This window comes from Lathyrus oleraceus, chromosome 7, assembly GCF_024323335.1.
Source record: "Lathyrus oleraceus cultivar Zhongwan6 chromosome 7, CAAS_Psat_ZW6_1.0, whole genome shotgun sequence".
In the NCBI taxonomy this organism is placed as follows: domain Eukaryota; kingdom Viridiplantae; phylum Streptophyta; class Magnoliopsida; order Fabales; family Fabaceae; genus Lathyrus; species Lathyrus oleraceus.
In genome coordinates this window covers 31,768,624-31,789,113 of record NC_066585.1, presented here as the reverse complement: position 1 = coordinate 31,789,113, position 20,490 = coordinate 31,768,624, and the positions used below count along the sequence as shown (strand labels likewise).

General features: G+C 35.5%; 1 protein-coding gene across 1 annotated transcript; it reads left to right on the top strand.

Annotated features, from left to right (window-relative positions):
• Positions 1-7,784: 7,784 nt before the first annotated feature.
• Positions 7,785-9,014, top strand: LOC127101855 (uncharacterized mitochondrial protein AtMg00810-like). The gene has a single exon (XM_051039290.1). It carries the CDS (start codon positions 7,785-7,787, stop codon positions 9,012-9,014), a length of 1,230 nt encoding a protein of 409 aa, XP_050895247.1.
• The last annotated feature ends 11,476 nt before the right edge of the window (positions 9,015-20,490 follow it).

Genomic DNA, 20,490 nt, shown 5'->3' with positions numbered 1-20,490 from the left:
AAGAGCATAACGTGGAAACTCCAAAATCGAAGAAAAAAGAACGGTCCTTATCGATAGACAAACAGAAAATAACACTATGTGGAAATTATTACAACACATAATATACGCTCAACTAACCCAGACTCCTAATACATCACACCCTCCAAAAGAATATTTAACTATATCTCACAACACTATAATACAAGAGTATAAGAGAACAAATAAAGTCAAATACAAGCTTAAAGTGATTTTGACTGGTGCATCTTGGAATGAAGAACTTGAATCTTATATATAGTCTTAGACTCCTTTTTCCTTCACAAAACTAAGCGATGTGAGACTTCTTCAATATGTATATTTTCAACCAACTCGAACAATCTCCACCTTAATTGAAAATAATACATAAGTTTTAATTGTCTTCACTGAAATCATACTCCATCATAAAGAGTATCAACATGTATATTTTTAATCAACCCCAACAATCTCCATTTTGATTGAAAATAATACATAATCTTTCATTGTCTTCACTGACAATCATACTCCACCATAAAGAGTGTAGTCACTTGAAGCTACACCACTCCAAGAATTTTCACATTGTCTTCACTGACAATCATAGTTTTAAAAATTATCATACTCTCTCATGAAGAATATATTTCACTTGAAGATAAACCACTTTAAGAATTTCACATTTTCATCACCGACAATCATATACTTTATCATGAAGAATAAATTTCACTTGAAGCTAAACCACTCCAAGAATTTCCACATTGTCTTTACCGACAATCATGGTTTTAAAAAAACTATCATACTCCACATAAAGAAGAGTATACTTCACTTGAAGTTAAACTATTTCAAGAATTTTCACATTTTCTTCACCTACAATCATAGTTTTAATAAACTATCATACTCCACCTAAAGAAGAGCATATTTCACTTGAAGTTAAACCACTTCAAGAATTTTCACATGTCGAAAATTAGGTTGAAACTTTAAGGTGTAACTTCCTTGTTGGCAGGAAGCTCTTCAACCATCGAAATAATCTTGCATCTTGTGTAATCTTGATTGTATCAACACATCTTTGACATGAACTTTCCACAAGTAAAAAACTCTTCCATCAATTTTCTCTATGCCAAACTGCACAGCGGAATTTGTGATCGCAACTCAACAACTCTTTCACAACATTACCCTTATTCTCTAATGTGGACTATCAGACAAAACTGCAACCACAAAACATATTAAGAACACTTATCTATGGATCGAACCAAAAGCTCTGAGACCAGTTACTGGAAAAAATAAACAAAACATAGAGAAAAAAAGAGGAACACAAGAACATAACATGAAAACTCCAAAATCAAAGAAAAAACCACGGTCGTTGTCAATAGGTAACCATAGAATAACACTATGTGAAAATTGTTACATTACATAATATATCTTCAACTAACTCTGGCTCACAGCAAACCACACCATCCAAAACAAATATTTAACTACATATCACAACAGTCTAATACAAGAGTATAAGAGAACAAACAAAGTCAAATACAAGCTTAAAGTGCTTCTGACTTGTGCATCTTAGAATGAAGAACTTGAATCCTATATATAGCCTTGGACTCCCTCTTACTTCACAAAACTAAGTGATGTGAGACTTCTTCAACATGTATATTTTCAACCAACCCGAACAGTTAGTCAGGTTTCACCTCTCACTACACTTCTAAAAAAGGATTCATTTGAGTAGACAAGAGAAGCTCAATCCTCTTTTAGGTCTTTAAAGACATCTATGTCTGAATCTCTAGTGCTAGCCCTACCCAATTTTGTAGAGAATTTTATCATAGAAACATTGCGTCAAGGTTGGGTATGATAGTAGTGCTCATTCAAAATAATCACCTCATTTGCTACTTCGGTAAGCATTTCCTCCATAGAATGTTAATGACTTTTATCTTTGTTTAAGAATTGTTTGCAATTACTTCAACGGTAAAGAAATAACAAACATACTTATTGGGTATCACTTTTACCATACATAATGACCAAAGGAGCTTGATAGAACTCATGACTCAATTGATTTAGATTCCACAACAACAGTTTACTTAGCAAAACTATTGGGTTAATCTTGTGAAATAGTGTAAAATCCTAGGGCTCGAAACAAAGTGGCATATGCATTATCTAGTGCCCATTGCTTGACACTCTCCATTTCTCACTTTGAGTTCTTATAGAAATTGAAGAAACAATTGACTAAGATTATGAGCTCCAACAACTTATGGGCAAAATACTTTTCAATCCAGATGCACATAAAGGTTTTCAAGTGCTTAATGGAGTGAAAGGGGAGACTAAAATTTCATGGGTCAAGTGAGTGAATGTTTGTAAGCCTAAGAAGCTTGAGGGCCTTGGGGTTCGTGACCTTCAGTTGGTCAACTTAGCCCTTTTGGGTAAGTGGAGGTGGCGTCTTATTTTTTGGGCTTATGGTATTTGGTGTTATACTCTTAGGGCCATGTATTGGACATCCCCTATGTATTCCATCTCGGGTGGGAGAGTTGTTTGCCTTCGACTGGTTTGGTCTTGGTGGAGAGGGATATCCCTTCTTAGATTGTTTCTTATTTTTGTTCATGCCTCCAAATCTGTTGGGGAGATCGGTAGGTGGGAGCGAGAGGACTAGATTTGGGACCTTAGATATCAGAGACCTTTTCTCTATGACTATGAGGAGACTCTTATCTTTGACCTTCAGTCAATGATTAGAGGATTTATACCGTCGTCAAAGAGCCATGTGTGGAGGTGTCATCACTCGAGTGATGGTGTTTGTTTCGTATCTTTGCTTACTATAATCTTCTCTCCTATCAGTTTTCCTCAGACCAGTAGGTTCCCTCGTTGACTTAGTCCTTCCATCTATTTGGATTAGTTGGGCTCCCTCTAAAGTTATAGTTTTCTCATGGAAGCTTCTTCAGGATCGTATCTCTACCACAAATAACTTAATTAATAGCGAAATCCAATTGACCTTGGGGACTGTCTCCTACCCCTTTTGTTCTATGATTGTTGAGACGTCCTCTAATCCCTCAGTGACTTGTATGGTTGCTTCTTCTGTGTGGTATAAGATTTTTAGGTGATTGAGTTGGTATGTTGCTTTGCCTAAGGATGTTTTGACTATTTTCTAGATGTTTACTCCTCTGAGTAAAGGATATAGGACTTGAGAAGGGTTGTTTATGATTTGGCATGTCGTGTTCTGGTCAATTTAGAAATCTAGGAATGATATCATTTTCTCTAGTTCTTCGGTGACAATAAAAAATGTGGGAGATATGAGTATTGTTTTGGCTTGGAAATTGTTTCTTGGCATGTTTGTGGGGAACACTCGTTCCTTCTCAACCTGACTTGAGAACCCTACACTATTTCTGAGTTAATAGTGAGGTGGGTGGCTTCGGCCTCCCTTTGGATGTGTTCTTATGGTTTTTGTGGGATCTTTTTTTTTTGCAGGTGTCCTTAGTTGGAGAGATCTAGCTTTTCATGGATTCTGGTTCTTCTGCTTTTTCTCTGGTTGCCACCCCCTCGCTTGGTGGTTGGGTTTGTTGTAATAGTTTTGTTTTAGCTTTTTGTTGTTTTTTGTTTTTCAGGTAGTTTTTTTATATGGATTGACAATCCTTATGTTGTTCTTGTGTCGGTCTCTGTGTACTTTGTAAATGCAATCGACCAAAGAGATTGGTCAAAAATCAAAAAGCCTTTGAGGATCCTCCACTTTTGAGATCAAGATAATAAAAGTACAATTGACACCCTTAACCAACATCTAATTTGAATTAAACTCTTGCAAAACTCTCATAAAATATGCCTTAAGATCTTGCCAAAAATCTTTAGTAAATTCACATCATCGGGTCCAAGACTTTTAAAACACACACAATTCCAAACAACTTGTTTCACTTCATCTTTCTTATCACTGACCACTAGAGGAGTTGTTAAAAATATAACCTTTTCTTATCTTGACATGAAATGATTATAGGAGTTGTTAAAAATATAACCTTTTATACCTTAAGTCCCTTTTAACCGTAAAACAATTCACATCTACATAAATAGTTGTCTTATGTCTCAGCCTCCCGTTCTCAACACCATGAAAGAATTCACAATTACTACAAAAATAGTTATCTTATGTCTCAGCCTCCGTTCTCAACACCATGAAAGAATTCATAATTAGCATCATCGTCCTTAAGCCACCGAATTCTATAATTTTTTTAAGACGACTTAAAATTAAATAGTTATCCTATTTTAAAATATGCATCTAATTATCATAATGACCTAATAAAATCAATGATATATTAGATATAAAGTTCAGTTATATATACATTTATTATTTTAAAATAAAGATAATATGTTTTCAAACATTTTTGGAGAAGGTCACCATAAGCTTTGATAGCATCTTAATTTAGAGTATAAATATTTCCTAATAACCAAGTAAAGGAAGTTTTGTACTCCTCAAATATTTTAGTATTATTTGCACACCAAATAATCGACATGGTGATAGAGATACGGATCCCAACTTAAAAATATAATTATAAGTCAGGTTGAAAAGAAAGCTCTCTTTCATGAAAATTTGGACAAACAAGTTTGGCTTATTTACTAAATAGTGCATCAGAGTCTCACAATCCTACTCATCATTAGGACAATTCTTATCTATTTGAGTTCCTCTATTATTTAAACCGATCTTTGTGGGAACAGATTGAGTAGGGCGGTCCTTTGCATCATTAGGACAACCATTGAATTGGCATGGAATATAGAGAATCTCACTTAAAATCTATTAGAATATCTCTATAACTCCTATAATTATTAGGATATCTCTTTAATTGGTATACATCATAATTGTATATTATTAGCTTCCAAATATAGATATTGTCATACTTGTATATAATGAATATTCTTATCGATGAAAAGGCAGGGATTAAATTACTTACATGGTATTAGTTTTGTCACGATCCTAACCTAAACCCTTCTCACTGCCACTTATAATCCGTTTTACCATGACAGAAACAAACTCCCATTCCCAAATTTCCGATGACACTTCATCAGCCTCTCAAACCAACCTTCCTCAGGCGGCGAAACCCAACTTCCACTCCGCCTTCGCCATCAACAACGTCAAAACCATAATCCCAGTGACGTTGGAAAATGATTCTAATCTCTACCTCTCATGGTCTGCCCTCTTCAAGGTGCAAGCACGTGTTCACAACGTACTTGATCACATCATCCCGTCATCGGATGCACAAGTCATACATCAGCAGACCTTAAGTGAACTTTAGAATCGGCTTGATACGGTGGTACTGCAATGGATGTACGCAACCGTCTCTTAGGATATTCTTCAATCAATCCTCGTCGCCGATGACACTGTCGAAGAATGCTGGAAGCACATCGTCGCTATGTTTCATGATAACAAGCATTCACGTGTTGTACAATTAGAAAATCAATGCAGTAACACAAATCTGGAAGATTTTCCATCGACAAAAGCATAATGCAACCGCCTCAAAACTCTATATGATCAACTCGCTAACGTCGACTCTCCGGTCACTAACACACGACTGGTGCTTAAAATGATATTTGGTCTCACTAATGCATACGCTGGGTTTGTCACCTATATACAGCAACACAACCCTCTCCCCACTTTCACCACAACACGATAACGACTGGAACTCGAGGAATCAACCATGTTGCAGCGTGTCGCTCACGAATCATACGCCTCCTCTGTTTCGGCCGCTCTCATGGCCGAAGCTCCGGCCACCGAACCTGCACCCAAACCGTCATCCTATGCTTTAAACTCCCAACTATCTCCATCGACATATCGCGGTCATAGAGGAAAGGAACTGAATCGTGGCGGTCGAAGTTCCGGAAGAAGAAATCGCGGACAACAATAACAAAAACAACAGTGTCAGCCATGGAATTACACACCTTGGAAACAATGAGGTCCTTGGAATTACCCACCTTGCCCTTACCCAACCTCAAATTGGAATAGACCAAATAATGGTCCTAAGCCCCAACAAAGTGGAATTCTTGGGCCCAAACCTCAGCAGGCTGCTTTCAATGTTAATACTACCAGCCCTACTGACATTGAAAGTGCTTTCAACACCCTCAATTTTGCTCAGCCAGACCCCTCTTGGTATATGGACACCGGAGCCACCTATCACATGACATCCTCACAAGGTAATATCTCGTCTTACTTTAAATTGAGCAAAAATAATAAAACCATTGTCGGAAATGGTCATTTTGTTCCAATTTATGGTCTCGGTAGTACACATCTAGATAACCCCCACCCACCTCTTGTTCTAAACAATGTGCTTCACGCTCCAAATATAATTAAAAATTTAGTGTAGGTTTGTAAATTTACTACACATAACAATGTTTCAATTGAATTTGACCCGTTTGATTTTTCTGTGAAGGACTTTCAGACGGGGATGCCTATCATGAGATGTGAAAGCCAAGGTGACCTTTACCCCATTACCAACCACATGACCAAAACTAAAGCCAAGCATCCATCCACCTTTGCAGCTTTGTCACCATCTATTTGGATTAATCGTCTAAGACGTTCGGGCGAACATGTTTTGTCTTTTCTTCACAAAAATAAATTGGTCGAATGTAATAACTCCATTAAATCACATTCACATTTTTGTAACTCATGTCCTCTTGGTAAACACATCAAATTGCCTTTCACTAATTCCCTTAATAATAGCTTGTTGCCATTTGATATTCTACATAGTGATGTATGGACATCTCCCATTTTAAACTCAACAGGTCACAAATTTTATGTTTTATTCCTGGATAACTATTCAATTTTTTTGTGGACATTCCCTATTTCACAAAAATCTCAAGTTTATCCTATTTTCCAAAAGCTAAGAGCTTACATTAAAACACAATTTCAACGGGAAATCAAAACAATTCAATGTGATAATGGTGGCGAATACATGTCTAACAATTTTCGAAAAATGTGTGAACTTAATGGCATATCTTTTTGTTACTCTTGTCCTTACACCTTCTCTCAAAATGGTAAAGCTGAGCGAAAAATAAGGTCCATTAATAATATTATTCGAACATTTATTAATTCATGCATCTCTACCTCCTTCATTTTGGCATTATGCTCTAGAAATGGCCACCTATATTTCTAACATTTTGCCAAGTAAATCAAATAATTTTCAGTCACCTCTCTACATGTTATATAACAAAAACCCGTCATACTCTCATCTACGTGTTTTTGGTTGTCTATGATTTCCTCTATTCCCCTCAAATACCATCCACAAACTTCAATCTCGCTCCACACCATGTGTCTTTCTTGAGTATCCGTTCAATCATCGTGGTTATAAGTGTCTTGATATGACAACAAACAAAATAATCATTTGTCGTCATGTTTTGCTTGATGAGTCCACATTTCCCTATGCAAAGCTGCACACCCCTCAATCTACTACCTACACGTTTCTCGACAATGACTTATCCTCTTATCTCATCAACCATATCATGACCCAAGACCAAAATAATTCATTAGTCCCTCCTTCAAAATCAAACACCTCCCTAACATGGCCCACATCACACATTTACCAAATACACTCCCTTAAACAATACGGCTCACTACTCCCTCAACCCCTACTCTAAACTCATCACTCCCCTCCCCACAATCAAGTCATACCTTGCAAAATAATCTTCCCCTTATCTATCAACCTACCTCCCAAGCCAACACAAAACCCATCACTAGGAGTCAACATGGCATTTTTAAACCTAACCAAAAATACTACAGTTTACTCACTCATGTCACAAAATCCCCCCTCCCTATGAATCCAGTGTTTTCACTTAAGGACCCTAATTGGAAAATGGCCATGCATGATGAATATAATGCTTTAATTAAAAATGAGACGTGGGATTTAGTACCACGACCTCCTGATGTTAATGTTATTAGATCTATTTGGATTTTTAGACATAAAGAAAAATCTGACGGTTCCTTTGAGAGGCATAAAGCCCGACTTGTAGGTGATGGTGCAGGTCAACAGGTTAGCATTAATTATGGAGAAACTTTTAGCCCAGTTGTCAAACCGGCTACCATTCACACTGTTCTCAGTCTTGCTCTTTCTAAATCTTGGCACATTCATCAATTAGATGTCAAGAATACATTCCTCCATGGTGAACTCAATGAAACAGTTTACATGTATCAACCATTAGGATTCAGAGATTCCAAACATCCTGGTTATGTGTGTCGTCTCCGCAAATCACTATATGGGCTCAAACAAGCCCCTAGAACTTGGTACAAGAGGTTTGCCGACTATACTTCATCGATTGGGTTTTACCAAAGCAAGTGTGATCAGTCTCTATTCATTTACAAGGAAGACTCTTATCTAGCCTACCTTTTACTATATGTAGATGATATCATCCTCACCACCTCCTCTGATGCTTTGCGGCAATCCATCATCTCACTCCTCAACTCCGAGTTTGCTATGAAAGACTTAGGACATCTCAACTACTTCCTGGGTATTGGCATCACTCGTCATAAGCATGGTCTATTCCTCACGCATAAGAAATATGTCGAAGACATCCTCTCACGAGCCGACATGTTTTCATGCAAAACTTGTCCAACTCCAGTTGATACAAAACCCAAGATGAATGCCGCACATAGTCTCCCGTATGAGGATCCGTCTCTCTACTGTATTCTTGTAGGTGCCCTCCAGTATCTTACCTTCAAACGACCTGATATCTCATATACGGTTCAACAAATCTGTCTCTTTATGCATAATCCGATGGACACCCACATGCATGCTCTCCGCAGGATATTACACTACATTCAGGGTATAAAACACTATGGTTTACATCTCTATCCCTCATCCACTACTTCATTACTATCTTATACAGATGCCGATTGGGGAGGATGTCCTGACACTAGACGTTCCACTTCCGGCTACTGTGTGCATCTTGGAGACAATCTACTTTCTTGGTCGTCTAAACGACAACCCACACTCTCACGCTCTAGTGCTGAAGCAGAATACCGTGGAGTTGCCAGTGTGGTATCTGAATCCTGCTGGTTACGAAACCTTCTGCTTGAGTTACAATGAACTACTCATAAAGCCACCATGGTGTATTGTGACAATGTTAGTGCCATCTACCTCTCAGGTAACCCAGTTCAGCATCAACGAACGAAACACATTGAGATGAACATTCATTTCGTTCGTGAAAAGGTCTCTCGGGGTCAAGTCAGGGTTCTCCATATCCCCTTGAAACATCAAATCGCAAATATTTTTACCAAAGGACTTCCTCTCATACTTTTTTAAGACTTCAGAGACAACCTCAGCTCCCGTCCACCTCCCGCTTCAACTGCGGGGGGAGTATTAGAATATCTCTATAATTAGTATAATTATTAGGATATCTCTATCATTGGTATACACCATAGTTGTATATTATTAGCTTCCAAATATAGACACTGTCATACTTGTATATGATGAGTATTCTTATCAATGAAAAGGCAGGGATAAAATTACTTACAAAATCGAATTGGAAAATATATGAATGAAATGTTAAAACATCTTTAAGGTGTTAAAAATGGTTGTAGAACAAGTGATTGATAATTAAAGAGAAAAAGACTGATGTATAATTTAATTTTGAACACATATACTGGGTGTTGAACTCACAAGACCAAGGATGACAAGTAGGCACCCCAGTCACCAAACCAACACAACATTTCATGAAAATAATATTGGTTGTTGTTAATATATATTTGTTCCTGAATGGTCATGATGAAACAATTTTGAAACATTGTTTCTCGTCATCTGGTACAAATTTTTCTATAAATAGAGACATTTTTCTATAAGGACATGAAAATTACTTGTTTGAAGTGTCTAAAATTATATCTAAGTCATTATTTTATTTTTTTAGTGCACGAGAATAAATAGAATAAATGAGAGAACTTTATTCTATAAAATATCATTGATTGATATGCTTAATGTGAATGTGTGATTCATGTTAAGGTTTCCAAAGTATCATAAAAGGGATTCGCCGAATTACCCATTGACATCCAATTTGCCTAAATTAGTGAGGGTGAATCGAACATAAAGCTTAGTGTAAACACACGTTTTAGAATTTATTTTGCGCAACTTTCATCATACCATATTCATCTTCTTTTTATTCAAATTATGCAGCAGGCTCCAACACGAGATCTAACCTAATGAACAACAAGAAAGAATTGTTATTTGCCACATGGAGATTATTCATTAGGAACCACTTAAAATCACTCGAATATATGCCACGATTAATGAATAATTATGTTATATTCGTATATTTAGTACATAATTACATTTAATAATTATGTCATAAAAAAGGTAAATAGTTTAGATATGTCGTAATATGGAATTTCAAATTCCTAAATTTGGCTAAACAATTGAGTCAGATGGTCCTAATATGCCAATGAACCACCGAGGGATCCATAACAGTCAACAAAACAAAAGAGGAATCAATTTTCAGTCAAACACTATTCCAACCAAAGATGAGCAAAATCAATTGCCATAATAACTCCAAAAAGCTACGCAATGATCGAGGAAGAGCAGAGAATCTTCTCAGCAAAACTAAAAACAAAATCACCCAAATGATTTCTGAATAGACCACCACAAGGGCCCAATCAGAGGAGAATGAGCCGTCTGAGATGCACTTCAACCAACCACTAGCTTGGCGCATCCACAAAAACTCAATAATCTTAGGCGCCTTAGGTGGGTGCTGATTAACATTAAAGGCCTTGATAATAGAAAACTCATGAATGGAGGAATTCTCCATTTTAGAAGTAATATTTCCTATGAAAGCAACCCCAGTAAGGATTTTGTTGAGGGTTTTCTTCCAGTGCTTGAAGCCATTGTTGAATTTGACTTGATTATAGGCCAACCAAATATTGATGATAATGATCACAATGGAGGCCTGGATGATAACTCTGCATTGAGGACTCCAATTCATGTCACAAATATCCAAGATGCTAAGTATGTTAGACACGATAGAAAACTTAATCATATTAAAAAATTAGTGCCAAATATGTAAAGCAAAATGGCAATGAAAGAAAAGATGCTCTACTTATTCCTGATTGTTGTTGCAAAGGCTGCACATCGATGGATAGAAATAATCTCTCTTCATGAGATTATTATCGATAGGCAACCGAATGCCTTACCGTCTCAAGACAATAAACATCTTAAAGGGAGGAGTATCAGCATTTCAAATATGAGTTGATTTTTTGTACTATTATTTTTTCTCAATTTATTTAAACTATAAATTAATTTGCTGTGTATTTTATACTGTGTAGAATAATATATTTTTTTAATTTAAATACTACCAATATTTTTTAATTGAAGTTGTAAATACATTTTTTTTCTTAGAAGTGTTTAATTTCAAAAAATACATAAAATAAATAAAATCATCAGAAAAATAATAAATATACAAGGATATCTTTTTTTCTTTTATCAAAATGAATAAAAAATTTAAAGCATGAAAATAATAGATATTAAGGTCTTCTTTTGTGATTTTGATGCATTAACATTTTAAAGCATGGTAATTTATGAATATTTATTTTACATTTTAAAGTTGTACAATATTAATCACTAATAAAAATTGCATCTTTTTTCTTCTTTTCAAAATGAAAAAAAATTCAAAAACTTATTATTTAAATTTATAAATAGAAGATAATTTTCAAAAATAATTTTTTAAAATTAAATAATTAAATAAATTATATTTTTAATTTTAAAAAATAAAAATAGTCCCTAAAAATAAATAAATCATGCCCTAAATTGTTATAGGTGTAATTAAGTTTATTTGAAATTTGAAATGACTAAGTTCAAGTAACTAAGTCGTTAGTCATGTAACTAAGTTCATTCGATGTTTGGAAGAAAATTTGACCTCATACCTCTTCATTTATCCCTCTATTCCTATAAATTAAAAATTTGGACCAAAATACCCCTGTATAAATACCTATAATTAAAAAAAACCACTTTTTCCTCATTTCATTTCAAAGAGAGTGAGAGCACGCGAAAGATATTCGTTTCCATTACAAACCGAAGAACCTAGAGGAAAGATACTCAATTATTTTGTTTTTAACACCGGAAAACTCAAGAGTAAGTTATCCGGTTTGATAAACGAAAAAATTACACCCTGGAGAACTTGTGTTATAGTCTTCCGATTCACAAATTTTCAACACCAGAAAACTAGCCCTGAAGTTATCCGGTTTTGAAATTTTTTTGGAGAACTTAGTTCTCAGTTTTTAGATTCATGTTTTTCGACATCCAATTTTTGTTTTTGTTTTTAGTGGCTCGCATTAGAGACAGGGACCGGAGAATGTATCGACGATATGATGATGGACGACAACCTCAACAACTGGAGAATTGAGAGCAAGATCAGACAGATGCACCTGAGCCTCGTCCATTGCGTCCAGAGTTCCCTGGATGGTCGTTCAATGTGTCTCTTCTGTTGAGGTATCAGGACCACATTGCCCGTCATTTTTGGTTTGGTGAAGTAACTTAATCTCTGTCATTTTATGTTGAGCCAAATTTAATGTTAATTATTTATATTTTCTAAGATATATTATGAATTATTTTTAGGAGAGAGTTCCAAAGAAAGAATTGAAGATTGCTGCACACGGTAGCAAATTGATCGGATAGGTTCCATACAGTCTCTCACCAGTGATAGAGAGATGGTTGTTTAATTCTGGTCTATCCTTTCTACAAAGAACCAGTTTGTCGAGGCTAGATCAGAATTTAGTATCAGCATTTGTGGAGAGGTTTCATCCAGAAACATCGTCCTTTCATATGCCGTTTGTCGAGGATATATCAGAATTTAGTATCAGCATTTATGGAGAGGTGGCATCCAAAAACATCGTCCTTTCATATGTCGTTTGGCGAGATGACGATTACATTGGAGAATGTTTCTTGTCTTCTTCATTTACCGTGTAGGGGGAGTTTTGTAACCCTACACATGGTTTTAATGGTTCTGATGATATTACTCTAGCTATCAATCTGTTAGGTGTTTCGTTTGAGGAGGCAGTTGAAGAGACTCGTAGTTATATAGGTGCTTATTATAGGTAGGATTGGTTGAAGGTGATTTTTACGCATCAATGAGCTGAGAGTAGATTTGAATATGCAGCTAGAGCTTATATGTTGTTGTTGGTAGGCTGCACCATTTTTGTCGATAATACTTTTATTCTTGTAAAGGCAAGGTATTTATCACTATTTAGGAACTTGCCTAGATGTGGTAGATATTGTTGGGGGAAACTGCACTTGTCACACTCTATAAATATCTAGGGGATGCTTCCTTTTATACTTGCGAGCAGCTTGGGGAATATGCCTCTCTGCTGCAAGTACAAATGTTTTATTTTAATTTTATTTTGACTTATATTAACTTATTTATAATATTTTTAATTGATAATATTCATGTTGTGTAACAGTTTAGATTCATGAGTATTTTCCAACTGTTGGCAAGAGAGGGTTTTCTAAGATTGATGGTATTGGTAGTCCACTTCCTAGGGCAATGAAATGGATGTACAAGCAAGGCGCATAAAGGGTTGATGAGCTCAGTCATGTGTTGGATGGATTGATACACGTTGATATCATTTGGCTCCCTTTTGAGGATCATAGATAACACCGACCATTTGATGACATATGCTTGTACAGGGGTGGCTTGAAATGGTATGACATAGTTGTATTATACTTATCTAACATATCTTTGCGTCAGTTTAGATATAGGCAGTACATACCATCTCCACCACCCAATGTTGATACACTTGATACGGATGATAAGTGGATTGCATATGATGCGAGCATGATGGATATCATATGTCTGATAGTTTTTGCTACCACCCCATATGATGTGGTGGCCGATTACTTAGATTGGTACTACAAGGTGTCACATCCTTGTTTGGTACCACCACCTCGGGGGGGGGGGGGGGGGGGGGGGGGGGGGGGTGAGACAGGTCTCGGATCCTGTCTATAACAAAAGACCCTCAGATCCGAGGCTATCATTCATTTCACATGAGATGCATGGTTATTTACATTGTCTCTGTAGCGGGGTATTCGTTACCATTAGAGATATTGATTAAATACAAGGTAAATCATACAAGTCGAGTCGCCACCGCACTTCTATTTATCCAAAGGAATGGTTAGAAAGCGAACAAAAACCTAAAAGTTTTAACAAAAACTAGTAAAAGAAACAGAGATCTGGGTAAGGGGGTTGGTTATGTAATGGGAAGGTGTTAGACACCCAAAACATCCTAGGTACTCCTAGGGAGCCCTTTTCACATTTGTTGTAAAGGTTGTTGTTTTGTGAAATTTTGTTTGTGCAAACATGATTGAAGAGATGAGAAGAGAATGTAAAAGTTATTTACATTTTGTGTTTGCATGGATAAACTCATTGCCTACGTACCATCTTATAAAAAGATTACGATCAAAAACCTCGTAGTTCGGGGTAAAAATCTCAAAAGAAGTTGGTGAATTGATTGGTCCAAAAGCCTTAAGGTCTTTTGTTATCAAAGGGAGAAAACTCAACCAGACCACAAATCCACCATGTGAGGATAGCTTCAACATGCTAATGAGGGGTTAACCCTATAATAAGCATGGAAGACTCATTGTCCACCACTAAGGATATAGGTGAGTATTACATCTACCACCAAGATAACTCAAACCTAATAGCTAAAGGTTATGGAAAGTTTTTGATTTAGAAGGTGGCCATTGGAACCACAAAAAGACATTTGAATGGGTTATATTTACCAATTAGAAGTATATACAAAAATGATCAAAGTTGACTTAAAGGTTCAATTCAAAATAAGTATTATGAAAAGAAAGTTTGAAGATCAAAAGCATAAGGCTTAGGTTTCTAATGTTGGAAAAACAATAATTAAATGTTTGCACATAAAGTTTTGGCTTGGGTGAGAGTGGAGAGATGAAGAAGAAGGGCTAAGTCCTAAGGAAAATAAAAGGTGAGGGATAAGAAATCAAAACCACACTAGGAGTTCCTTTCTTGAGATCATATTGATGATCCAAGTAACTCCCCTCCTTTGGAACAAAGCAACCACAAAGTATAAGCAAACAAACAAGTCTCTTAAAGATCCTCAATGTATCTTGTGTCTTCCACTTAGATGAACATGGCAATGGTCCTCCAATTAAGCTCAAAAGGATACTCCTAGTACAAAAAGCACACACATCAAAAGTTCCATGAAGTAAAACAAGAATGGACAAGAGTGAGTTTAGAGATTTGGTCCTTCTAGTCCATCTTCATTATTAAGATCCTTTACTCCAATTTTGCATAAGGAAAGGCCCTAGAAACTAAGTCCAATTCTCCATTTTTTTTGCATAGGGGAAGTCATAGAAACTAAGTCCATTCCTTTGCTTTTTGGTCCACAATAGTCAAAACAAAAACACAAGCACAATAGTATATATACACAATTATGTGCTCAAGTGAGCAAAAGGCAAATGGAATTAACATAAACATGTGCTCAAGTGAGCAAAGAGAAAAACAAATGAATAATATGTGCAAGAATAGTAAATTGCATTAGAGTAAATTGCATAAAGTAAATTGCATAAAGTAAATTGCATAAAGTAAATGTTAATTGTCAATAGTTAGTGTTAGTAGTTAGTGTGCCATAAGGCAAAATTTAGCGCTATGTTAAGCAATCGTAATTGGACTTATGTAGAAGTCACAACTATCTGAGGCCGGTCAATAATAATATAGGCAACAAACACAAGTTAGGAGTCTTGATTAGTGAACCAAGTCCCAACAACTTGTCATGCCAAAAAGAAGAAGAGAAATGATCTTGTATTGGTTTAAGCCTTTTGCATGATTTAGAAGACAACCTATCCTTAATGCAAAGCCATTCACTTGATCAATTGATCAAGATGAATTAGATTTGAATCAAGGAAGGTTAAGTCCTCATAATCAATGCTAACTTATCAACCTTCAACTCATTGATCAAAAAGAAAAAAGTAGAAGAAGAAGAAGAAAGAGATGAATAATGGAGAATGGAAATGACAAAATAAAATGCATTAAATGGAATAAAATATACCAATCCTCATATGTTGACCAATAACATTGAAAGTCAAGGTCAAACAATCAAAAACAGAAGTGAGATGAAGATTGGAAGTCAAGAAAAGAATAAAATATTTTTTGGCATTTTTAATATTAAAAATAAACTTGAATTAAAATAAAATGGAAAGGTCAAACTTCAAAATCACTTTAAATCAACCTTGAAAGATCCAAGTGATTTATCCAAAGTTCAACAAGATCAAACAAAGTTTGACAAAAAAATTCAGCATTTTTAAAAGTCAGAAACTATTTTTAATCAATTAAAAAATGAATAAAAATAACCTAATTGAACTAAAATCTCAAATAAATCTCAAATCAATTCAAAAATTGATGAGAATATTTTTCATAGATCCATCATCATTCAAATAGGTTAGGAAAATATTTTTGTATTTTTTGAATATCAAAAACTATTTAAAATGAATTAAAAATAACCAGAAAAGAGAAAATTCACAAAACATATCAAATGACAAAATAAAAAATATTAAAAATCAGAAATAAAAACTAGAATTTATTTGGGAAATAATGCAATTGGTCCCATAATTTTTGGATTAAAAATGAAGAAGATATTGATTTTTGAAAATAATTGGAATTAAAGAAAATAAAACAGAAAAATAGAAATTAGAAAAAGCGTGGACCGTCTGATCTAAGCTCATTAATTGAGCTGGCAAATCAAGAGGCCAGAAAGCGCACGCCTACCATGGATCCAAGTCAATGCGTGCACATGAGAAAGAATTACAAGTCATAACAAGCAAGGGACGAGATTAAATCTGGGAAATGGATCCAATGGCCAGGGTTTGATCTGGAGACAATGAAGCCACCGGAGCCACCGTCTTCTCCGGTGAGTCCAGGATTCCGGCCAATTTGCAGAAATTAAAACATTAACCATAATGTGCGATCTATACATCAATAGAAAGTTGGGATGATGTACATCATCCTTATACCATCCATTTTCGTTCTAGATCTCTATGATTTGAGAAATCAGAAGTTGAAAATTCTGGTGTTCATCATGAACTCAATGAATTGCAAAAATTAAAAGCATAAACATGATGCCTCTATTGAGAGGACTTCAGCCAACACAAAATCACAGCCAAAAGGTCAATGGATTAGGAGAATCAAAGAAAATACCAGTTGGAGTTCAAGCTTGAGTTCTGGTGATTTGAGCTTGAAACCTTGCTTGCTTTATCAAAACAGAAGTTCAATGAAGTGTATTGTGAGGGTCTAGAAGCATTAGATCTATGAATACAACCAGATGTAGTTGAATTCGAGATCTGAAAATTTTAAGAGAAATGAAACTTGCTTCTTTAGTGATGGTTAGGGAATGAATTCTGCAGCATTTCAGGTTGAAATTGGGTGTGAAATGGAGGGAATGAATCATTTATTTATAGCTGAATTGGCAAGGAAAGGGTGGAATGATTCGTGTGCATAAATTTGGATACCACTTGCATGGGCTTGCATGATCATGCACAAGGCCCAAAAGCAATGCCAAATGCAAGCTGAGTTCAAATGCCAAGGGTTTGGACGTGTAATTTGCTCTAAATTGGCTTGTGCAACAAGGTTTCAACATGAATTCCACAATTGAACCTAATCATTCACCTCTTCGAAAATACTATTTAGAAAATCCAAGCATAGGCATATGGGTAGTGGTTGGAAATGTATTTGTATAAGGAACAAATTTTATGTTGGTCAAAAGTCCATTTGGAATGTGGAAATTTGTGAAATTTGAGTTTAAAGTGTGATGTGCAAAACATGTCAAGGCAAGCTTTCTAAAATTGGCGAACTTTCAAGCCCTTATGTTTTGATGATGCAAGCTTCAAATGAAAAAACTTTCAACATGAACGTTGTATATCTTTTCAAGACAATCAAAATGGACTTAAATTTTGAATCATTTGGATTTTTTATGAAGAAGTTATGGGCACTTGAAGTTGGACTTTTTTGACTTTTAATGCCTTTTACCCAAAAGGACCTATAATGTCTTGCATTATCACATGTATTTTATTTGCGATTTTGAAATTTTGATCAACATAACATTTAAATTAGACATCTTAATCTTTCCAATTCATTTGATCCCACCTCAAAATCATAAAAAATGAATGAGTTATGTTCTTGGGAAGTTGACCCAAAATTAGGGTTTCAGTCAAAATGACCTATAATGTATTGGAATGTCAGATGGTCTTCCAAGCTTCAAGTAAAATTTTGATGAACATGAAAGTTTTTACTATTGTCCTTAAGAACATTTTTTATTTTTGAACCATCTCCATTTGACCAACACCTCAAAAGTTAGGTCTCAGTGTATTTCAAAATAGTCAGATGATTTGACTGATCAACTTTTCAAGTCCACAACTCATATCTTGATGAATTGATGATTGAGGACACTCAAATAAGTTCAAATATGCATGAAATTAAGAGTTAAAGAACTTCCCTTGATTGTATTTGACCATGGGCTGAGGTTGCTTCCTGAGCAAGGCATTGTGGTGCACAGATGAATTAGGGCTTCTCTGGGGAACAAACCTCAAACCCTTTGACTTGTTTTGATCAAAAATGATGCATTGAGATACTAGGGAGGCATATTTGATGGATGAGAGCCTTGGGAACCATTGCCATGCTTGATTTCATCTCCTCTTGACCAATGTCTTTGTACCAATGATCTCCTAAAAGCTTTTGACCTTGTGATTGCTCAAGCTGCAAACAAAAGATGTTAGTGACATATTTTTGTGATTTTGGTTAGTAAATAAAATGAGAAAAGCAATGATATACAATTCAAGCATGCTTGGTGATCTCAAACCACTCACAAGGAGTCCCATCCAAAGGCAAGGGGAACCAAGATGCTTAAAGATCCTTGAGGCTATGCAAATGCAATGTTATGATGCCATGAGGGATCTTAGGGACGAAATTGGGATCTTACAGTCACGAGGCGGAAGAGGATGACTATGATTTTGTTAAGGTCTTTCGTGCACTACGTGTAGCTCAGGGTGGACCGGTACCTCAGGGAGGACCAATAACTAATGCTGGAATGAATGTTGATGAATGATGTATTATGAGACTTATGTATTATCCAGACTTATGTATTATTTTTTAGACTTAGATATTTTGATACTTGTTTACTATTTTATGACTTATGTAATATAATCCAAAATATAACATGAATCTAATATAACATAAAGTCAATCATCAATACAAATCAAAATATAACAATCACATTACAATTATAATCTAACATATTATGACACTACATGAGTAAGGTGTTGTCAATGTTGTAACCGCTCAACAAATCTTATCATCCAAGAAGTTGCATATGGTGTGCGATACTACTTCCAATCCAATGTTATCGGTGGCAATAGAAATCCGTCATTCATGTTTACCTCTCAAATAGAAATCCGTCATCCAAGAAGTTGGCATGTCTTAGCTTTAGCATCCATTCATAATTTTCATTTACATCAACTTTATGCAATAATTTCTTATTGCATGGTGAGTTACATGAGGATTTTTACATGGTTCTACCACCTGGTATTCCAACTTTAGAACCAAATCAAGTTTGCAAATGGATCAAATTTTTATATGATTTAAAGTAGACAAGTATGCATTGGTATGAAAAGCTAGCTTATCTTCTCATTCATCATGGCTACAAACAAGCTTCCTGAGATCATTCTTTATTTGTCAAAAGCAAAGACTCTCTGTGTATACTTCTTCTTGTATATGTTGATGATGTAATTTTGGAAGGTAACTACTTGACTGAGTTCCAACACATGAAGAATGTTCTTCACCAAGCCTTTAAGATCAAAGATCTTGGTGTCCTGAAATACTTATTAGGCTTGGAAGTGTCACATTCTAAATAATGGATCTCATTGTGTCAGAGAAATTATTTCACCGACCTCTCGGCAGATTCATGTTTCCTTGGCTCAAAGCCAACTAACACTCCATCTAATCCAGCAATCAAACTTTGTCATGATAATAGTCATCCATTTATAGACTTACCGACATATAGAAGACTCATTGGTAAGCTTATCTACCTAAATGCAACTAGACCAGACATTACATTTGTAACCCAAAAACTCAGTCAGTTTTTATCCAATCCTTCCAGTTTTCAGTATAATGTAGCTCGAAGAGTTCTAAGGCACCTCAAACTATGTCCTAGTCTAGGATTATGTTTCCCTAGAAATTCATAACTGCATTTAAAAGGATTCTCTGATGCTGATTAGGCCGGTCGCATTTCTACTATGAGATCAGTGTCAGGTTCATGTTGCTATATAAGATCATCACTCATATCATGGCGCACTAAAATGCAAAGAATTGTGTCCATATCATCTTCTGAAGCTGAGTGTCGGGCATTAGTAGATGCGACTTGTGAACTACAACAAATAATTTACTTGTTGTGTGATTTGAAGGTCATATGTTCCAAGGATCTCAAGAAGTTCATAAGAAGGCTATAGACAATCTTCGCGAGATGCGTGTTGGGGAACATGATGAAATTGGCCGGAAAGAATATATTATTTACTA

Excerpts from the sequence above, each read along its gene's own strand:
- LOC127101855 (XM_051039290.1), top strand. The coding sequence starts at position 7,785 with ATGGCCATGCATGATGAATATAATGCTTTAATTAAAAATGAGACGTGG.